The 22,248-nt window shown below is 35.3% G+C and overlaps 2 protein-coding genes across 2 annotated transcripts; both read right to left on the bottom strand.

Moving 5' to 3' along the window:
• Window positions 1-171: 171 nt before the first annotated feature.
• LOC124457385 (U1 small nuclear ribonucleoprotein 70 kDa-like) lies at window positions 172-20,754 on the bottom strand. Its single transcript, XM_047007647.1, has 10 exons — window positions 20,496-20,754; window positions 19,125-19,187; window positions 18,774-18,828; window positions 18,216-18,280; window positions 17,125-17,187; window positions 15,871-15,952; window positions 13,047-13,148; window positions 12,631-12,709; window positions 10,912-11,259; window positions 172-813 (listed from the first exon to the last, which is right to left on the bottom strand). The coding sequence occupies exons 1-10, from the start codon at window positions 20,637-20,639 to the stop codon at window positions 465-467; spliced, it is 1,350 nt and encodes a 449-aa protein (XP_046863603.1). The 5' UTR covers window positions 20,640-20,754; the 3' UTR covers window positions 172-464.
• Window positions 5,272-7,438, bottom strand: LOC124457386. The gene is made up of 4 exons (XM_047007648.1): window positions 6,612-7,438; window positions 6,395-6,543; window positions 6,134-6,334; window positions 5,272-6,045 (listed from the first exon to the last, which is right to left on the bottom strand). Exons 1-4 carry the CDS (start codon window positions 6,731-6,733, stop codon window positions 5,870-5,872), a joined length of 648 nt encoding a protein of 215 aa, XP_046863604.1. The 5' UTR covers window positions 6,734-7,438; the 3' UTR covers window positions 5,272-5,869.
• Window positions 20,755-22,248: the final 1,494 nt, after the last annotated feature.

The raw sequence follows: 22,248 nt of genomic DNA, 5'->3' as shown, positions 1-22,248 counted from the left end.
TAGGTAGTCCCTTGGCCTTGGCACAAGGATACAGCAGGATACAGCAGCCACTCTCGTGCTATGTGCCTTGAAAATCGCATTGTCAATTCCAGCCAATTCCAGAACCGACTTGATCCATCTCGAAATTGTATCGCGTGAAACGGGCTTGAATGGTTTGTGAAGACTGCGAAATAGCTGAGAGCATCCTCTACTTTGATAAAATACTCGAAAAAGCTTTTCAGTAAATATAAAGAGTAAAATCTTAAAAATAATCTTAGCGTTCTTTAGAAATGCGTATTGTCCATAAAATACAAAATAAACTTCCAACACAGCATGGTTGTCGCTTTTCTTCTTGAATGACGCAGGTAGAGAACAGTCAAACACAAAGAAACGCTAAAAACCCTCCCTGATAACCAACAAACAATTCTGCACATTGCTTACTACCGTTTTTGAATACATAAAGTGAATGCAAATTATATATATCATCAATAATAGTCGTCTCTAGGTTCTTCTTTGATTTTTCTCACCACATTCAAATCATATCCATCATAGCGACCGTCTTCAGTCTTAATTTTCTTTACTTCATCTTCTCTGTTTTCACCATTACGCTCTACATCTTCATTACGCTCACGCTTGTATCGTCGATCACGTTCACGTGAGTAATCTTCATCACGATCATCTATTCCGCCGTCTTCACGATAGCCATCACGTTCCCAACCACGTTCCTCCTCACGTGAACGCTCTTCACCACGTTCACGACCACTATCAACACGCTCACGCATTTCACCATCCCGACTTTTTTCATCATCACGATTACGCCGTCTCTCCCGATCCCTGCAATGTTCACCATTAGTTTTTCCACAATTTAACTAAATTATTATTTATTATACAGGGTGTGTAAACATTGCTCATATTTGAAATCTGCTGTCATTAACAATTTGCATGATTCAACAATAAATTATCCCCAAAAACCTGTAACGCAACTGAAAACTACGACACATACGAATTGCAGCTATTGTATGTTGCAATTTTCAAGTATGATATTTATTTCAATTCTTTAACGCCTCATTGTGGATAAATTATTCCAGAATCATGCAAATTCTAGACGTCGGCTGATTTCAAAGAGTTTTTTGAGACACTTAGTATAAATATATTCACAATTGTAAATATACATATTCTGATGATTCTAATCTAAAATTTATGCTATTAAGGCACACTTACACACTAAAACCAATACAAAAAATTAACTAGGGTTCCAAGGATAGTGCAAAGTTTCAAAACAGCAAATTTTATTCAACTTGCCAAATAGACAGCGTTAATGTTAGCAGTCTATATAGTTATATTGAATTATTTTAACAGGCACTGCCTCGAGTTTGAAAGCAGTCGCTTAAATGAATATTCATCTCATATGCGCACTTTTATTGCACATACATAAAAATCGACATTAGGCTCAGATATGCATTCGTACATCACGTTCTTTTATTGCTGCAAAACAGTAAACGATAATATTTCCTGATGTAAAAAATCGAAAAATTTTGGATTTCTTATTTTTATTTCCACAACACACAAAACTCGGTGTTTATAGCCATTTCGTTGCATTGTAGCTAAGCCTTCACAGTTTGCACACAAATAGTGCAAGCGCATTTAGATATTTTTTTTAAAAAACAAAGCTGCTGGGGGATAAAACAGAAGGAGAGATATCATTATAAAGCGTAGAATTTATGAAATTGAAAAATTACTTTGTTAGTTTGATTTGAAACAATCAAATAAATCTCTGAAGAATAATAAAGTACAAAATGGGGTGGTTGCTAGACACTCCCGGAAAGTTTACACTATGACAGACTCGTGTGAATTTTTGACTCTCAACACAATACTGCAAAGTTTCCATGGAAACCATGTTTCAAAAGTAAAATTTTGTTTTTGACCTGACATTTTCATAGAAAGCGGTAAACACTTAGGTATTTTGCAAATTTACAGGATTAGATTTCAATACCCATGCTGTCAGAGGCGTAACTAGAACGTTAATTGGGGCGGTTTGCATATTCCGTAGTGCTCTACTGATTTCTTTTGAAAGTGATTTGAATTTCAAAAGAAATCAGTAGGGCACCACTGAATATATGAAAATACACACCCCCAATTAACGTTCTAGTTACGCCTCTGCATGCTGTTCTGCATTCAATCAAACTGTGCGCTATATTCACCAGGAAATAACGCCTTAAAAGTAACATTCTCCAGCTTCAATTGTGATCTTGTGTTCAACGTACTTATTTACAAGTATAAGCACAAGTCAAAAATAAGACAGGTGGGTTTTCAACAACTCTGTCTTCTCACTTACGACTTGTAATATTATTTACGAACAACTGTAATTTATTCATAATTTCATTGTTTCCTGTTTATTCATTCTTTGTTCTGAGATTGTCTGGTAAAAAATGTGTGTCAACTATGATGCATTGCACGCTTCTTGTTTATATCGCTACCAAAATCCACTACCAGCCGACAATTTTACGTACTACAAAATAAAGCATACTGCGAATAAAAGTTCAGGTTTAACTCATCATTTGAGAATGAAACAAGACAATTTTTTATTTGAATAGTTATATTTTGAATTTGTTAGAAATTCATCATCAGACTATATTTACAAGCCAACTGACGCTCTACTTATATGAATGTTACATCCTTCAAACGGAAGTGTGGATTGGATGGGACGGTTAGGTGATTGTGAGGCTGTGAAATCAAATAGTGACAATTCTTTGCTGGCTTTAAGCCATTATTGAGTTCTGGTTGGTGTGATTTAATAGAGTGATAGAGTGCTTCCATTAGTAAAAGTCAGTTTTTGTTTAAGTTTGTGAACGAGTTCGGTAATTTTTGAATTACGTCTCTCTGAAAGTGTTTTGTGATCAAGTGTGTTCTTGTTTTGCGATGTAATGTCATGTGCTTTTAGGTAAAAAGTGCTGTGCAATAGTGCTTGTTTCATGTTGCGTTGCATGTTCATGAAGTCGAGTTTTAAGGCATCTCTCAGTTTTACCAATGTAGGATTTAAAATAGTAGCGAGAGACTTGCCGAGCAGAAATCGAATTCGTATAATAAAAATTAATGCCCAACATAAAGTTGTAATTACAGCCATAGAAATAGACCAAAAGTTGTAAAATTCTTAAATGTCTCATTAAACCAGGTCAATTTAGTATTATTTTTGACACCAAATACGTGGCTTTTTACACTTATAACAAAGAAAAAATCTGCCCCCTCTCTCGTTTCGATTTCGTACATCAAATTACTTGCCAAGGTTGTAACAAATTCTACATTACAATAATATATATTAATGCCCAACATAAAGTTTTAATTAGAGCCATAGAAATAGACCAAAAGTTGTGAAGTACGCGAAGGAAAACCGTTTTTGGTGAGTGACTTTCTGGTAAATTCGAGTTGTGTGTGAAAATTTTCGTCAGTAGAACAAAGTTTGAAGATGCGGTGAAGTAAGCAGGAGACTGGTGAAAGTTTGTAAGAAAGTGGGGTGAAGCTGTGAAAGTTAGTGCATAGGCCTGTGAAAGTAGGTTTGCGGTAGACGGAAGTGGTGAATTTTCCATTTGTGCAAGAGATGTCAATGTCAAGAAATGATAGTTTGCTATTTTGTTCGACTTCAGATGTGAATGTGATGTTCGGATGTTGTCGGTTCAGATAGTCAAGAGAGGGACGTGAGCAGAGGAATGAAAAAGTAAAAAACAGTCGTCAACGTAGCGTCGGTAAAGTAATGGTTTAAAAGAAGAAGGACATTTATTCAGCGAGGATTGTTCGTGAAAGGATATAAACATATCAGCAGAGAGGGCCCAACGGACTGCCCATAGCCACTGGTACATTTGGCCGTTAAAGATAGTGACAATTCTTAACAGTTAGAGAGAGGAGAGAGGAGTTTTAAAATTTCTGTTACGGTGAGTCCGTCAAAGCATTGATGATTTTTAAAAATGTTATTGGATATTATGCGAATGGTTTCGTCGACAGGTATGTTAGTAAACAGGAATACGACATCAAAACTAGCAAGGACAAAATTAACGGAATTAATATTGGAATTGTGGATTTCTTCAATAAAAAGGAGAAAGAGTCTTTGATGATGAGGTTGCTTATAGTGAAGGATTTTAGGAGTGGGATGAAAAACTTTGCTACTTTATACGAATGATTGATGGAGGAAAGAATGGGGATTTATGTATTTTAGGAAGACCATACACTATACCGATTTGTGAACCTGTAGGGTATAGTTCTTTGTGAGTTTCTTGGCCGATAGATTTAGCATCTTTCAACTTTTTTAATAAACACTTCACTTGATTGTCTCGTTTTAAAGTGACTTTTACTGGATCTCCATCAAGAGGGTGAAACTTGGTAGTGTCAGATAAGAGTGTGTCCATTTTCTTTATGTAGTCGTCTTCCTTAAGTATTACGATGCCATTTCCTTAGTCAGATTTAGTGATAGGATACTTCTGTCGTTTTTAAATGATTTAGGGTGTTCAAGTCTTCTTGTGAGTATAGGAAAGGTTGTGGGCTGTAACTTCGGAAACCTGAGTGGGCAATGTCTTTCAATTTACATTTGATTGAGTCTGGAATGTTTGGATGGTTCTTAGACGGGTTCTCGTTTAAGATGGTTGTAGAGTTTTTTAAAGGGGGTTAGAAAAGTGCAATGGAGAAGTTTAAGCCTTTTGAAAGGATTTCTTTCTCTTTGTCAGTAATGAGGCGGTTTGAAAAGTTGAACACCACTTTATCAGGGTCGATTAAAATGTTGTTGTCATGTTTGGATGTGAGACGGAAAAGTTTGCGATCTTGGATAAGTTGATGTTGTGTTAGTTTTCTTGAATTCCTTCATATAGCTTCCATATATATCAATTAAATTTACTTTCCGCCCTTCCCAACGTATCTCTTATTTCTTCCCCTTTAAGCACAAAATCAAGTCTCAAGTCTCTGTGACGTAACTTAAGGAACAAGTCAAGCTCTTGCTATCAACAATTAGATGGCGGAGTTGAATTCTGATTCGGAAGCTCTCATAGTTCGCAATGTGATTCGGAGTATGATTATATTCCCGGTTATGTCATCGAAGATGAAACAAGGAACATTAACGACCAGGAATATAACACAATAGATGAAAATCACGGAGAGTCCGAGTCCTATCTTTACGCTGATGAACCAATGGCCAAACAAGCATGGTATGAAGACTACGTTGAAAGTCACATGAACATAAAAAGCAGCTTGAAATGCTACAAAAAAGACTTGATCAAACAGTTGAGTTCTTGGTGAGTAATAAAATTTCAATTCAACTTATGAAGTGTATTTCAATTCAGGTTTCAAGTTATGAAATATATACATAAGCGTGCAATTTTCTATTCAAGATTCCCTCGCTTATTTTATTTACTTTTGGGCAAAAAATTGTTAAAAGATGCTCGATTACAATTTTTTAATGTGATTTTCTTTATTGATCAGGTGCAAGTGTGGTTTTTGTCAAATTACACTTCTTCAGAATCCTCTAGAGTCCTGGTGCTGCCAAGAACTTAAGTCTGTAGCTGAAAGCTTAATACACCAGTCGGTTCTGGCAGATCTGTCAACTATTCCATGTTGCGTCACTAAGAAAATGGCTGCTAAGAAATACAAAACCAGAGAACAAAGACGATACAGAGAAACAGGATCTGAAAACATGTATGATAGCATATTATGTTCTTTCGCAGTATTTATGTATATTTTAGTGTTATGACACATTAGTAACAATTTGGCTTTATATTCAGGTTTTTATGATGTGTTGCATACAGAGATCTCACATCTATGATTTCTGGATGCTTAGGAGAAGAAAGAAGACCATTACCAGCATGTGCATACCATGTAATAAGATCAAAATTTAATGATAAAAAGTTGGAATTTAGAGGGTACGAAGAAAATGAAATAAATGAGTGATGTGAAAATTAATTTTTCCTATTTTATGGGCAATCGGTTTGTGACTTTTCATTGGCTTCTTGCATGTCAAACATTTCGGCTGACTTTTTTCTTTTGAAACTGCCACTTTTGAGTGACAGCTGAATGGCACACTGGTAGCTGCTGGCATGAAACAAAAACATTTTTATTATTTAAAATGATTTTCAAACCATGTTTAGCTACAACATGTTATATAATCATTATTAATTACCTGGAATTGAGGGTGGGACATCATTGGCCACAATGCATTTTCGACGGACCTGTTTTAGTAACACCTCAGCTCTGGGTTGCTTTTGCAGCATGACATTCATTGGTGGCAGAAACATTACTTTCAAAAGATTTTGCGAATTTGATAATGCGTCTTTGTCTTTTATTGATAGAATCACACTATCAAGTAATTCATCCACATACTCTAAAAAGAAATTATTGTGATATTATGAAATGATGCAAAGCAACACATTTAGCAACTTACCAAATTTGGGCTTAACTCTGACATCCCTCACAGTGCCTTCACCATTTTTAAACTGTGAATACACCTCATTTATTTGGGAAGTGCCATCATTCTTCATCTCTACATCACGCCTTAAGTTGTTGTTGAAGTGGATGGATGCCAAAATGTGTCTAAAACAATAAAGACTTGTGGAAGTTGCAAAACAACTAACATTGTCATATTGGAAATTTTCGCTCACCTGCAATACATTCTAACATAGGAATAATGAATCATTTTTGGAGCAAAATGATTCAGGACAGAATGGAATCCTTCCAAACAACTTGTTTGAGCAACTGGTGAAGCCTGGTGAATTGACTTCATCAGCTGTGGGTTTAACAATTTAGCACAAAGCTTTTCATGAGCAACTGAACCTTAAACATTACAACAAAGATTGATGATAAACTGTAAGGGAAGTTATCTTTAAATAATGCCTTCACAAACCTTCTAACAAATATTCCCTTGGTTTATTATCAGGGCCATGAAAACAACTTGACAACAGTGGATTATCCAAATTGGTGTGCTTGTCTACTATGTGAATCAGGAAAGATTTGAACTTTGCCCAAATTACTTTGCCATCACCATCATAAGTAAAACAAACAAACAGCCGAATACTTAGTCGGTGTCCATTGAGCGCGTTTTCTTGCAACAAAATTCACTCAGATTTTACGCCTTCGCTTCGCTTCAGGACGCTCATCACCGTAAAATGGTATACGGTGAAGAGAAATTCCTTCTGCAGAATTTGCTCGGTTTGAACACCCGAAAACTGCACATCTATCAGCCATTTTGATGCAGAGCCGTAGTAGATAAAGTAGAAATTATAGCAAAAATCACACTTCACAAAACTTCCTGTCCTTATGTTACGTCACATACTTCTCGATTCAAGCTCTCCTCAAGCAAATTGAACGCGCAGCAATTTTTCTCCATTATTGCCCATTTTGAGAAAAGAAATGCCTTTATCTCATAAACGAAGCCATCAATCAGAAAATTGTAAAATAACTTTTACAATGATTTTTTTACCTCAATCAGAAAATTCGAAAAAAAATTGTGAGATAAGCACTTTAACTTCCTTATCATGTAATCCATTTGACACCGCCTCTTTTAGTAGTAATTTAACACCTTTTGTAAATATAATATCTTGTCTTAACATCCTATTAATTATTACTTGTCTGAAAATGTCTTGAGTAAAGACGAAACGTCACAATAAATTCAATTTTACAACTTTTGGTCTATTTCTATGGCTTTAATTAAAACTTTATGTTTGGTATTACTTTTTATTATACGAATGTAGAATTTGTTACAGCCTGGGCAATTAATTTGATATACGAGATCGAAACGAGTAAGGGAGCAGATGTTTTTTTTGTTATAAGTGAAAAAAAGCGACGTTCTCGTTGTCAAAAATAATAAATTGACCTGGTTTAATAAGACATTTACGAATTTTTTTTAAGACAATTATAAATAATTTTCTGCCATCAACTGATATTTTAATGTCTAGAAAATGAACTGTGCCCTCCGTATCAACAGAGAATATGAGGTTTTTATAAAATTTGTTAAAATAGTTTTAATAAAGCCGGGATGTTGGAAAGTAACAGAGTGTCATCTACATATCTTCTACTTTATTGTGCCGGAATCAATTAAATCGGAAATGATAGATTTTCAAATTCATTTAAGGCCGAAACACACTGTGCAGTCGCTTTAGTCGCGCGACTAAAATTACAAAATTGCGCGGTCATTAAGCTAGTAATTTTAGTCGCGAGTCTAGTGGCTTTGGAAGTTTAGCATGTTGAACTTTTGACCTTGGTCCTCTCAGTCGCTTGCATGTGATTGGTTGTTTCCTAGCTCAAAATGTCAATTTATGAAGTTTACGAGAACAAAGATGGCTGGTTACGAAGAAGCGCTCATAAATTCTTTTCGCAACTTTTCCTGTATTATTTGATCTTGCAGACAAAATTTTAAAAATGAGCCGATAGAGTGAATGCGTGGCATCAAATTCTAGACGATCTGAGAGCTGTTGGGTTTACAGGAACAGGCAAGGAGCAATTCATTTATTTTTGATATTTTTTCAGTGATGCCGTGATAAGAAATGTTGTCTGTTGAAATTTGGATTGTTTGACATATTGAGCATATTGTTTTATCAATTTTATCAGTTGAGGAGCTCAAGGCCAAAATGAAAAGCCTTAGAGATGTATACGTCAGATACAAAAAGAAAAACGATGCTGCCATAAAATTAGGAGCTCCAGCCTCATCCACACCATCATGGGAGTTTTGGGGTTTGATGACATGGTTGGACGATTACAGAAAGCGCCACAGTAAGGCATACATATTAACATTTATGTCTCCTTTTATTATTGTGTTACTGTATAGGGCTGAATGTGTTAAGTAGCATAATGATCGTGGGTAGTAGCATAATAAAGAGGAAATGCCTCATCTGCAACCACAGTATAGGGAAGGCTTTCATTTGTTCCTGGTAAAGGCTCATCAGCAGGTAGATGCATGTCACATATCAAATAAACTTACAAGGTGAATACTACTTTGAACACTGAATACTTTGAAGAGATATGATACCATTTAAAAAAGCTGATCCAAATTGTGAGTTAGCAAAGACTCCCCCATCACTCCATCTCCCAGCTTCACCAATATCCACAAAGATAAATTTGTACTGGGAATCGCACATAGCCAATAACACCAAGGAAAAGTGTTTTTTATAATTGAAATACAAAGATGCAGAGTTTCTCGGAGCCTGAACAGCGATATGTTTTCCATCTAATGATCTAATGCAGTTTGGAAAATTCCATGTACAAGCAAATATGAAAACATACAACAAACAATGATGCAGTGGCACCACAAGTCTACAATGAAGTAACTCATGTTTTAACTTTACCCTTCAGATATTTTCCTCAAGTCACTTGGTTGCGAAGGAGCCTTCATTTATGTGGGGACCAGAACTCTCCAAAGTGCATCACACGTATCGTAAACAACCTCACAAACTGTGCTAGCCCCACGACGATAAGCAAATGCTATAGACTGTGGACTATCACCTGTAGCCAATCTTCTTAATGTGATTGCTAGTCTTTCAGCAGGTCCAACTGATTGCCTCATTTGAGTATCTTGCCTTCGAAGAGAGGACCAACCATAGTCAGCAGCTCATCAAATATTTGAGGGCTCATGCGAAAATACAGATTAAACTGCTCCTCATCGGTTCTTAGTTCTTGAACCAAGTGTAAAAAATCTCCTTGTGCTCTCCTTTGCCTGTTTAGTTGACGAGCCCACCACCTTTTCATTTTATTTTTTCCCGTTTTTCAACCTCTTCCAGCTCGTACAAACAGATTGCTAGTAACTTAGCCTGATGACTAGACGCCATGTTATGTTGACAGTCGCAATGTGGTCGCAATGCTCGCTTTTGCATGTGTGTTTTTGACATTCAAGCGACTAACGCGCACGCATCAATTCGCTTTAGTCGCGCGACCAAAGCGACTGCAGTGTGTTTCAGTGTGTTGTAGAATTATGTTAGGGAGTATGGGGCCAAGGGAGGAGCACATTGAAACCCCCATCGGTTTGCTTATAAATTTCATTGTCGAAAGAAAAAGCGCTTTTAATGCAACAGTCCATAATAAGTTTTTTAAGAGTTCTTTTCTCAAGTTTAGTTAAAATTTGATTACCTCAAAAATTTCTTTCCAAAATTATTTTTATTGTTCTGTTCAAAGGCACGTTGGTAAATAAAGATTCGACGTCAAACGAAACGAATTGATAGCCTTCAATAATTTTTTAGGAATAATGTGGATAGAGTTTACGGCATCAAAGGAATCAGTAAGAGTAAATTCATTAGAAGCGAGAGGATTGAGTAGTGTTGAGAGAATTTTTCCTGGGTTATAGTGGTGTGTTTGTACCACCCAATCCACACTTCCGTTGGAGTAATGTAACATTCATATCAGTAGAGCGTCAGTTGGCTTGTAAATATAGTCTTGATGATGAACGTGTAACAAATTCGAAGTATAACTATTCAAATAAAAAATTGTCTTGTTTCCTTCTCAAATATTGAGGTAAAAATGAACTTTTTGTTCGGAGTAAGCTTTATTTTTTTATTATATCGTTACTTTGCGTGCGTTTTTGTTTATAACGTGTTTTTGGTTTATATGCGCGTTTTTGTTTACATCGTTACTTTGCGAACAGCAACTGAATTCAATTACGAAAGAATGTTATATGCAGTGCGGTGTTTGAAATTAAATGAAGATATGATCTTCGCACTTTGCTGGACAACTTAACGGGATTGATCCCGTTGAGTCACCTGAATTTTTCAGGTTCATGAGACAATTGCTTAAATTGTCCAGCAAAGTGCGAAGATCATATCTTCATTTAATAGAATTCAATTACGTTACTAAGTCGTTTAATTATCTGAAGTTAGCAAAAAAGTATTAAAAACTCTATTTTATACCAATTACTACAGTTGGTCTAGTTGCATCGACTACACTAACAAAATCCGCTTTACTTTTTGCTTTACTTACCTGTCTCTATCCCGATCCCGACCCTCTCGGTCCCGACCTTCACGGTCTCGACCTTCACGGTCCCGACCTTCACGGTCCCGACCTTCACGGTCCCGACCTTCACGGTCCCGACCCTCACGGTCCCGACCCTCACGGTCTCGACCCTCACGGTCTCGACCCTCACGGTCTCGACCCTCGCGGTCCCGAATCTCACGGTCCCGACCCTCGCGATCCCGACCATCACGATCCCTTTCTCGGCGACGATCATGTCTATCGCGATCTCTATCACGGCCACGGTCTCGTTCACGATCACGCCTTGAACGATCACGATATTCACCACCACGATCACGTTCATCTCGCTCGCGATCCCTAAAAAACAGTAAAATCCATTTTCAGGTCAATTTTAGGCGGTGTTCATCCAACATACAGGCATGAGTAGGCAGGGTCTTTCATTTCCAGAAGATTGCTTCGGAGTGAATAGTGAAGTCTTGAGACATATGAAATGCTTATTATCATTAAAATGAACTTCGCTTTATACCAACCCGAGCATTCGTGCAAATGTTTTTACACACTAATAAAAATGCTACAAACTGTGATTGCTCAGACAAAACCTGGAAATTGACAATAATATAACTTGAATTTAAAATATTCGGGACTGCTGGTTTTTAGTTTTTCTGAAGGTTCCGTACAAGTTGCACATGTTGAAATGCAAATGTCAACATACTTGTCTACTTAAAGTTTTAATGAAATGAAACTCGTGGTTTTATATTTTATAATAATTGCATAGTACAAACATTGAAAAGCGTCAAGTGAAAATTTTAACGGTTAAAAAAAATTCTTTCCTTTAGAAAACCTTATTAACTGACCAGTAACTTTAAAAACGAGCCTGTAGTAAAGACTGCAAAATCCATAGAGCAACGGAATTTTGGAGCAATCTAATTGCGCCAGAATAAAAGTTCCATATACGCTCTGACAGGTGAACCCCTTGTAAACCAAGCACACAATCAATGCTACTTCGCGCGTGTAAAATGGTAGCTATTAGACAGCGGATAAATTCCGTTCTAGATCGCAATTTTAAAATGCCCAAGAGGAATTTGAAGAAAAAGTGTTGCTTTATATGAATCTTTGCTTTTTATATTTATTTACTCAAAAACGTAGCTCATTAAAGGATCAAACAAAGTGCAAATTTCTCACCCCTTTTGTTTACATTTTTGAGTTTTGCGAGTTCCGATTGGCTAATTTTAAAACGTAAACTAACCTATGATTGGCTCAGAACGAAACTCCCCCTTGTTCGTATATTGTAAAGGTTTGGTAATATTCTTCAAAAATCGATGCAATTTGCAATTAAGGTACAAACTCTAAATGACAGTTATTACATCTGTCGCCCCGCATTAAACAAAAGAAAGTTTTAAGTACTCTCTGCGACACAATTGGAATATTAATTTAAACAAACAGAACATCCGTAACATCGGCGAATTTTTAGACTGACGGATCCGACTGTCGAAAGCTCGCTTTGTATGTGTCACACGATCCGTTTTTTTGTGATCCGACTAATCGGATAGTGTGAACGGGCCTTAATGCGGGGAAAGATCACTTGATCACGTTACATCATGGTTAACTATGGGATTAATCTTTTGCTGAACAATGATTTTCAAACCACAATCAAAATAGCACTAAAACAAGTAACTGAAGCATCACGACTATGGCAACTCATTTACAGCTAACGAACATTCATCATACCTGTCAAAATTTTCGACGCGGCCAGAATGCTTTATGTTTGCTTCAGGAGCACCATTTCGTGTGCCACCTAGCCCTCCACCTTGATAGAAAGTCAGAAAGACATAACTTATGGCACAAAAAATATGAAATTGGAATATACCAAGTGGGTAGCAGCAGTCCTCACTTTCTAGCCCATGAAAAAGAACTCACGAACTTACATGAGCCCAGGGCTAACAGGTAGAAGTTTAGGATACTAAAAATACACGTTCCTACTTATGGCTTGAAATCCTTCCTAAAATTTAGAATTGACATTGATTGATTATTTTCTAAAACTTAGATTGATACCCCAATTATTTTAAATTTTTTTCGCAGTGACAGTCTCCTTCCACTCGTTGATAAATAAAGTAATTTTTTTCAAAAATCACCAACTTATTTACCTAAACGTCGAGGTTTCCAGTTCTTCACTGTTCTTCCTCTTTCTACATCAACTACTATACGCCTGCCATCAATCTTCTTACCGTCAGCATGTTTATAAGCGGCTACAATGGTACGAAACAACTAAGGACTAACTCAAACAAACACCAAAAAAACCAAACAACTGCCTTGAACATAGCTTATAAGGTAGGCAGGTGGATACACCGAGACCAGAAATCGACAACGCTTGAAGATAAACCGACTAATCAACCTAACCCCATATTTGCTTAGTGTAGCGAAAAATATTGGTAGCAAACATCGAGAAACAGCTTTGTATGATTTATTTCAGTCGAGGTTCGCAATCACGTAGGCTGGACGGTAAAAATAGGTACGCAATGCGTACATCTGGGTAGCCTATCATGTGCATGGCTAGTAAATGAAGTAGATTTAATGATATAGTTCAAATAAGATTGCATATTTAATATTATTTACGTAAAACTTATTCACGATTTGGAAATGTTTTATAGTTACACGACCCATAAATTTATTTAACTCTTTCTGCTTTTTTCGAGGCTGTAGCTTAGCTTGAATGTCACGTGACCGGGATCACGAGACTCGCATGAAGAAAGTGACGTCATTTAGATTTCTCGCGACTTTGAAAGGTGTTCTTCCACCGAAAACATTTTTTCTAATGCTGTCTTTCAAAACAGTTTTCAGAAGAGTCTGAGATGTCGTTCATACAACCGATAAATCAACAGGTTTATTACATGAATTAGACTTCATATATAGACACTAGTATTGTACTATCCGTACTACTTGATATTATTTTATATAAAGACATTAGACACTTGTATATTTAGCCAACGGGCCGTGCTATTTTCCTTTTTCCTTATCACATCTTGAAAAGTTTATAAATCCAACGAATAAACGCAAATAATGTTTGAAAGTAAACGCTTTGCACATTGCAGGAGATGGCAGGTATGTTCTATTTCCTGTTTATAGTTAGACACTTATCATATTTCACTCGATTTAAAATTGAAAATTTCCGCTAATAATATCTATATTTCGTACAAAATTCAAAAGCGAAATAAATTCCTTTGCTTTCTGCGTTTGATTTAATTAACCAACAGAGTACTGTATGTCTGTATGAGTAAACCAAGCCATGTATAAGAAATGGAAATAATATCGAACTGGACTAAATACCAGACACTACATAATACTAACGACTAATTATATAGGTTGCTTGTAACGCCCGCTGGAACGAAATATAATTGTGATATACGTTATCGCCTGTGAGCCGCGCATGCGCAGGGGCTAACCACAAAAATGTGCGGAAAAAGCTACTTTGCTGGACACATTCAACAACTAGTAATTTCCTTACACGTCAAAAAAAACTGCAGCCATTTTTTGATATATTTATATTTCCAAATACCATAAAGGCCAGTCGATGGGTAAAATTTCATTCTTTACAAATTCATTACCAATAGTGTTGTTCTGCAGATATTTTGAATTTAAACTTGACGACGTACAATTTATTTTGACGAACGCTGGATCGTTGTTGACATGCTTGACTTTTATGGTATAAAATATAATTTGTTTGGGATGAAAACCGAAGCTTATAAAATTTGTATAAAACGGCGCCGTTACTTGATTTATATCATAACCTGTAAGTCATTTCACACTATTTCGAATCACAGGTAAACGGAGAATATATAAGAGCCGCCTATCGAAAACACCGTCGTAATTATTCCGATATAGGTAAAATAAAAATTGCTTCCGAAGACAAGGGGAATACCTCAACTTTAAAATGGCAAATACTCCATACTTACAAAACACATATACTTACGCAAACATGATTCAGAGTTCTTATTAACTTGTCCAAACTTTTCATTAATTCATTCAAAACAATTATTCACTTCGAATTGAGTCAAATTGGGGACGACTTTTCCAAGGGGATATTTCAATACTTGGAGGAAGTTTTGAAGTCAAAGAGAAAGCTAGCATCGCCAATGTACTTTCGAATGTATAATTTTTCATAATCTTATACTGTAGTACACAAGCTTAGCTTTCAAAATTTAATCGAAATTGATCACATCACTTTCTATTTCGCAACACAGTGTTATAGTACGAGAGACTTAACATTACTTAGATTTGGACTTAAGTCAAGTGAAGCTACACTTTGTGCATTTTAAACATATTGTACGCAGTGCCAAAAATAGGGCATTGTAGGTTTGTAAAACCGCAGTTTTGGTGAGTGGAATTGAAATTTGTCAGTTAGCATTGCAAGAGCTATTAAAACGTATTTTTCGTGATCAGAAATTTGAATTTGTGCAAAACTATTTGCCTCTTTTTGAGTAAACAATATTTTCTTTGTTTTAAAAGCATTCGAATGTAATACGAACCTATACCCACCAAAATACCCACCAGTTAAAATGAAACATTTTAAATGATCAAGTAGTGTTAGCCATGGCATAGGAGCGAGCAATCGTCTGTTGCCATTCACTTGGCAATATCGACAGTATTTGAACTGCAATGATTTAATAATAGCAGCATATTACTTTGATTGCATTGGAATTGAAACTGTTGGAAACACCACCGGAAAAAAATGGTGTTAGATATCGATGGCATTGCAGTGAGAAAATTATTAAAAACGTGATAAAAAAATCGGATTTTGTTCTAACAACAACATTGTACTAACCAGGCTGTGTTCAACGACTTACCATTACAGACAACTTACCACAACACGGTCATTGACAAAAATAAACGATCTCGAAACTTTGCGCTCATTAAAGAACTAAAATTGTAAATTACAAAACAAATGGTAGAACTTGTAATGGTAGAACTTACTATGCATGTCCCTTTCATGTTCAAACTCGACAAAACAATAACCACGAGGTTTTCCTGTGGTAGAATTGGTCACCATTTGAATCTACAAGCGGAGAAGATACAGACAATCATAAAAATCACTCAAAGTTCTTATCCTTGAAGACAACTTATTGCTTTCAATAAGCCAAAAGTACTTCCTTATAAAACGTCATGTCCTAAAAACATGTTGACCTTAACTTGCAATGTAACAATAATTGTCGCAATACTCATCTTCGAATTGCCGAGCAAATAACACCGAAAAGTACAAAGAGCAAAATATGAAAATAGGTACTCAATGCGTACATGTGGGTAGCCTTGCTTTATACAGCTCAGACGCTATGTATTTCATGTACATGCATAAAAAACATACAACACTCATACAAAAATGTCTTTAGTAAAGCTGGATTTCAGTTCGTAAAAAAATAGTTGAGTCAGACAACAAGCCAAATAAAAGAGTAATAATAATAATTTTGTAGATAATGTCAGGAAATGAAAATACTATTCTTATTTTTGACACTTTGCTCGGTGCAAAAATTTGCTGTGCTCACTGTCTCAGTCATTGCATGAACTTTTCCTGTGTCCGTATACTTCCGTTTTAATTGCATGGTTGTGCTAACGTGATTACAATGTGTGATAGTGAGCTTACGACTACAACAAAATAATAGCGACGGCCTCAAAAACTCAGTTAATTCACAGATTTTAACAATTAATTCCTTAGGCTATTTAGATACTTTACAAAATTTTAAACATATTGTCAACATATTTTATAAATCGAAAATTTGATCTTCGTGCATTTTTTAGAGCTCAAAGTCGATGATGATTTGCCTGACCTTAACATCAAAAAAAGTTGGGCGAATGCCTAGATCTGACGTCATATCGGGAACCCGTTTTAAGAAAACACTGTATTTTACACATAATTTCCTAAAAAGCATAGCTATATTGTTGCATTTGCCACGTGTATGACATCTTGTGTCGTGGATGTTCAAATACATCCAATTTTAAACAAAATGCATCAGATGAGTTCCCGATGTGATGTCAAAAATAACATTAGTTGCCAGTTTTTTTTATTCTGGCGGTCAAATGAAAATGGTCAATTTTTCAGCTTGGAGTGCGAAAATATCCAGCAAAATCATATTTTCGAACTATAAAATATATTACAAAATTTTTAAAGTACTCTGAACTATTTCAAATGGCAGAAATGCAAAAACACGATATAGGCACTTTAAGTACACTGACCGATTTTACAGGACCATAAACCTCCATCTCTCTCCGCAGTTTATTTTCAGATGTATCGTAATTCTAAAAAAGATAAAACCTTTCAGATACATTCATAAACATACCAGGTCTCAAAACAACGAAAGTGCTTTTACGCAATTATGTAAACATGTTTGTAGACGAGACCGACAAGTTCAAGTTGGCGAAGTCCTTAAAACGATTGTTGGTGTCTGTATAGGCTAACATTCCGACAAACTGTGAGTAGTCATTTCCTGAGTTAAGCAAGGAGTAACTTTTACAAGTAATCAACGTTTGGCTACGAACAAGAATGCCGTTAAATTTATCGGAATACCAACAGTCTACAAAGATGCTTGTAACAATACTCCCAGGTTCGAACATTCACTTTATGCACAACTTGCACCATAGAAGGTGAAAAGATAATTTTTTGAGAAAACAAACTCTCCTGTTGATGTTTCAAGCTGTAAAGTTGTTACTATGCATCGCACGACTGGAGTACTTGGAAAGACGTAAAAATAAGGTAGGTCAAAATGACCGGTAACGTAAACAAACCAGTCAACAAGCTTTTTGGGGTGGTCATTGCGTTAGACCAACCGTTATAGTGAGCTCTCGATAATAACCTTAACTATACATATATGTAATGGTGGGTGTAAATAACTAAAAAAAACCTGGTTACATACGGTATGCATATAACGAATAATTAAAACAATTAACAATGTACTCATCTAATTAAGGGGCTGTTCATATGAGCCCGGCTACACGGGATTCATTGAGGCGTTAATTGATTTTGAGGCATTGAAAGGGGCCAAAACTTCAAGCTTAAAGATTACAGCTGTTTGCTAAGTGCCACAAGCCATTCATGTGGAAATTCTCAAATTAGGCCAAAGTGGTTGTTTCAATTTTAAATGTTTTGCATACTTATTAAATCAAAATATAGTGAAGTTGCTCTAGAAGATTTATCTAATGATATGTAAGAATAGAATTGTTTCCATTTGCCAAAATCAATTAACGCCTCACTGAATCCCAGTTAGCTGGGCTCGTATGAAAAGCTCCGAAGCAATGCTCAACTCCTATTCCTAAAAAATATTGCTTACCAGTCTGCCAACAAATAAAGTTTTAAATGCATCGGTGACTGCATTTGGATCAGTGTGAGGATCCCCTAAAATAATTAAAATAAATATACAGCACGTAAATTTCACAGTTTTTATGATGTTGAGTTTTGTCCCCTCTTAGTGGAGTACAAACCACTAAAACACTAGTGACTTTGTCCACCTTTCATGGAGTGTTAAGAGTCAGTTGTCCACCTTTCATGGAGTGTTAAGAGTCAGTTGTCCACCTTTCATGGAGTGTTAAGAGTCAGTGGCAAATGATTTTGTTGCATTGCCTGACAAATTTTGGTATTAATACAGCTTATTCCTGTTTTAGTTGACTTAAAAAGGCAATATAGTTAGGCTTTTTTTTAAATTATATTGGTACAAAAATACAGGTATGTTCACAACGCACTTCATTTTGTCAATGTTGAAGGTGCAGTGCTAAGTTCTAGTGCAAAGTAAACATCACATAAGATTTATTTAATCACTACTCTTCACCAACAGCCTGCACCATAAAATAAAACAATTTAGAACATTTATAACAATTTAGGATCAACTTACATTCTTCTGCAGCTCTCTCCAAATCCGCTTTGTTTTTCTCAATTCTTTCACATTTCTATTTTCAAAAAATACAACATGTAAGCTACAGCTCTAGTTAAATATTTTACCATCAGCCACCACCATCATGTATTGTATACTATATATATATATATTATGTTATAAAATAACAACTGTTTATTCTGACAACTGATCCTCTCACAAGTTTATTGAACTTCTTTAAAAAGTTGTACAATGAGAACAGTGGTGGATCCAGCCTTTTATATTACCCCTTCATACCATTTTGATACTGACATGAATATATTAATACATAATTAATACTTAAAATTTACCACCCTGAAACCAAAAACATACCTTTCTTTCTATTTTTTCAACTCTAGTTTCTGCACGAGTTGGAGCAGGTGTGTCTTCAGGATCCTATGAAAAATAAGTAGAGTCAATTTTACTGATAGCACCTGCAAACTTTTTGAAGTGATTCAGTTTTTTATAGATAACACATTGGCAATGTACGTTATACACAATCACATGTCAGTTGCTGAGAAATATGAAAATCAATGTCTCTTAGTTGGGGATTAATAATGCTCAAAACTTTTGCACATTCATTCAACACTTGAAAATTAGAAAAAACTACAAGGTTTAACTAAATATATCTATCTCTTCAAGCTATGCACTAGAATTGCTGAGCTTGGGCAGTTTTCAATGCAAGAAATGTGTGTGCATGTAACCTTGAAATTTCAAAAATGTTATTGACTTTATTCTAAATAAAGTAAAAGTTCTACTTGAATTCTCCGAAATTATGAAAAAAACAAAATTCCCAAAAATCATTAGAAAAATGAGCAGATATGTATAATTAAAAGCATTAATATGTCAGCATTTCTTTGTATAAAAAAATCTTATTAAAATCATGCAAAAGCGAGCAAATCGAATTAAACACAATAGAAAAAGAAAGTTCATCAATTGATTAAATTAGACCTTTCCATTCAATTACTTTACAAATGAAATCAAAATTCACATTCTGTGTACTCAAACAGATAGGAAATAAGAATAACTTGTTAAGTTCAACTTAATGTAGCTGTCTACTTATATCATCTGGATTTATGACTGATTTAAATACAATGAGGTACAATAAACAATAGCTATTATATATTATATGACTTCAAAAAAATCAGAAAACCCAATCATATGAGATATGTACTTGCTGTCAACTTGGTGATATAAAATTTTTGGAATAAGAAAAATATATTGCATCACATTTAATTTTTAGTACATCAAATTCTTGAGAAGCTTCACATGCAACTTTATTGAAAAATTATGTTGATAAACCTAAATATTTTTTTATTTCAATCACGTGTTTTTCACAAGACACAACAAGGCCGGGAAAATTTTAATACGTATATTTCCCTTGAACTGTGATCAAAGTTTTTCAAAAATCTTTGTATATCAGGTCGATTGCCAAAACTACTGAATTGTTTGTTTCGGTATAGAATACGCGATAACTATCCAATATTTTATAGTCAAATAAGCCTGTTTCCATTCTATGTACTATACTTCAACACATGTGAACAAAATCGAGATATCTGATTTTTCATTCCTCTAGTGTTCAAAACGCAACAACACCCACTTTTCAAAAACATTAGAAAACTTTATAAAGTTATTATAGTTTATAGGAAAACCCGCAGAGGTGTTAAAATGTATTGCAACATAAATCATCGACGTATTTAATACCTCGAAGTCAGCAACGATACTCGCAATTCCACTGTACGGCCAAGGCTTTTTCTGATGACCTAGTTTATCCAGAGGCGGAAGATATGGTATGGGAGGTCTAGCAGCAAATAATGCCAAAAGATTTGACGGTAAAAACGCGGTCATTTCGACTATAAAATTAAAATATTTGCAAACTCTACCAGCTTCGACGAAATAAGAACACAATAACGAGTGTAGAAGTCAAGAAGCGAGGATTTCTATTGAGTTGGCCGCGTGGGGTCATGGGTACTGTGGGGACACCATTGAGCTCTATAAAACCTGGAGGGGCAAAGGGGCCTGGACCGCGTGGTCAAAAGGTTAGCACTATTTTCCACCCAGCAAACCGCCCTTTACTTTACACAATCGGAAATAAATTAAAGATGGCGGCTAATGGGAAAGAACCAAAAGCTAAAAGGAAACCATGCATGCACTGGTGCTAGGTCGTTTTGAGATGGCGAGTAATTTTATCTTTTTATAATACAGTTCTTACTATCAACATATGAAAATATTTAGAGATAAATGTTGCAGTATAAATTTTCATGCAACCACCTTAAGTTATAAACTTATAATCCAGGCTGGAAAATGTCGTTTTTCGACGATTGTGTAAAATATTATATAAAATATTATATTGTGTAAAATATTAGATTGCGTAAAATATTATATTGTGTAAAATATTATATTTCAAAGTAAAGGGCGGTTTGCTGGGTGGAAAATAGTGCTAACCTGGTCAAAAACATGGCGGCAATGGCGGATTTTGGTGGTCAAAACTTCCACTTTAAAATTTTTTTTCAATATTCACTCCCTCCTGATTTCTAATACTGTTTGTATGAACGAAAACGAAAACAAGTGAGAAAAAAACCAATTACGATACCGACAGCATATCATGTGAAAATAATGTATGGCGCGCCGAACATATCTTTATTCGATTTATTTAATGCATCTGAATCTTCAATTAAAAATATTCTATATTGGATTTAAAATATTCCATATGGATTTAAAATATTCCATATGGATTGAAAAATATTCCATATGATTTAAAAATATTCCATATGATTTAAAAATATTCCATATGATTTAAAAATATTCCATATGGATTTAAAATATTCTATATGATTTTAAAATGTCCTAATTAAATTCATAATGCTGCGCGCGCTCATCATTGAGTTCTATAAGACCTGGAGGGGAAACGTCAACCAAATTACTATAAATTATTAGCGCGCGGCCGCGTGGTCAAAAACATGGCGGATTTTGGTTGTCAAAGTCAGCGGAAAGACGCGGGCTCATAAAATGAAATTTTTTTCGCCCACCCGGATTTGACAACCACAATTGCGGTTTTATAAAATATCAATGCCAAGCACAAAAACTTTAGAAATTTTATCTTTAAAACATGCTGCAAACTTGTTTGGTATACGGATGCTGAAGTAATGCCAGAAAAGGAAACATTTCATGACACCGGTAAGCAACGTAAGATTGTTTACTATTTAAAGTGTTCAGTGTTTTGTTTTAAGTCAATACTTGAAGTGTGATGGCATATATTTTGTGAATGTTTTTACTCCTAAGTTATAATTTAAGTTATGTTTATCCAGTCTTATTTGTTCTTTACTTAATCGCTTGCCAGACGAGGCAAAGCAACTAGTTCTTATCGAGATATGCATATCTTAAAACTCCTTGTTTCAACTGAGTTGATTTTTTCATGATATTTTTCTGAAAATATGAAGCAAATATTAAAGGGGAA

This window comes from Xenia sp. Carnegie-2017, unplaced genomic scaffold (assembly GCF_021976095.1).
Source record: "Xenia sp. Carnegie-2017 unplaced genomic scaffold, XeniaSp_v1 HiC_scaffold_6, whole genome shotgun sequence".
In the NCBI taxonomy this organism is placed as follows: Eukaryota; Metazoa; Cnidaria; class Anthozoa; order Malacalcyonacea; family Xeniidae; genus Xenia; species Xenia sp. Carnegie-2017.
Note: the sequence above shows the minus strand (reverse complement) of the source record. Positions and strands in the feature narration are given on the sequence as shown.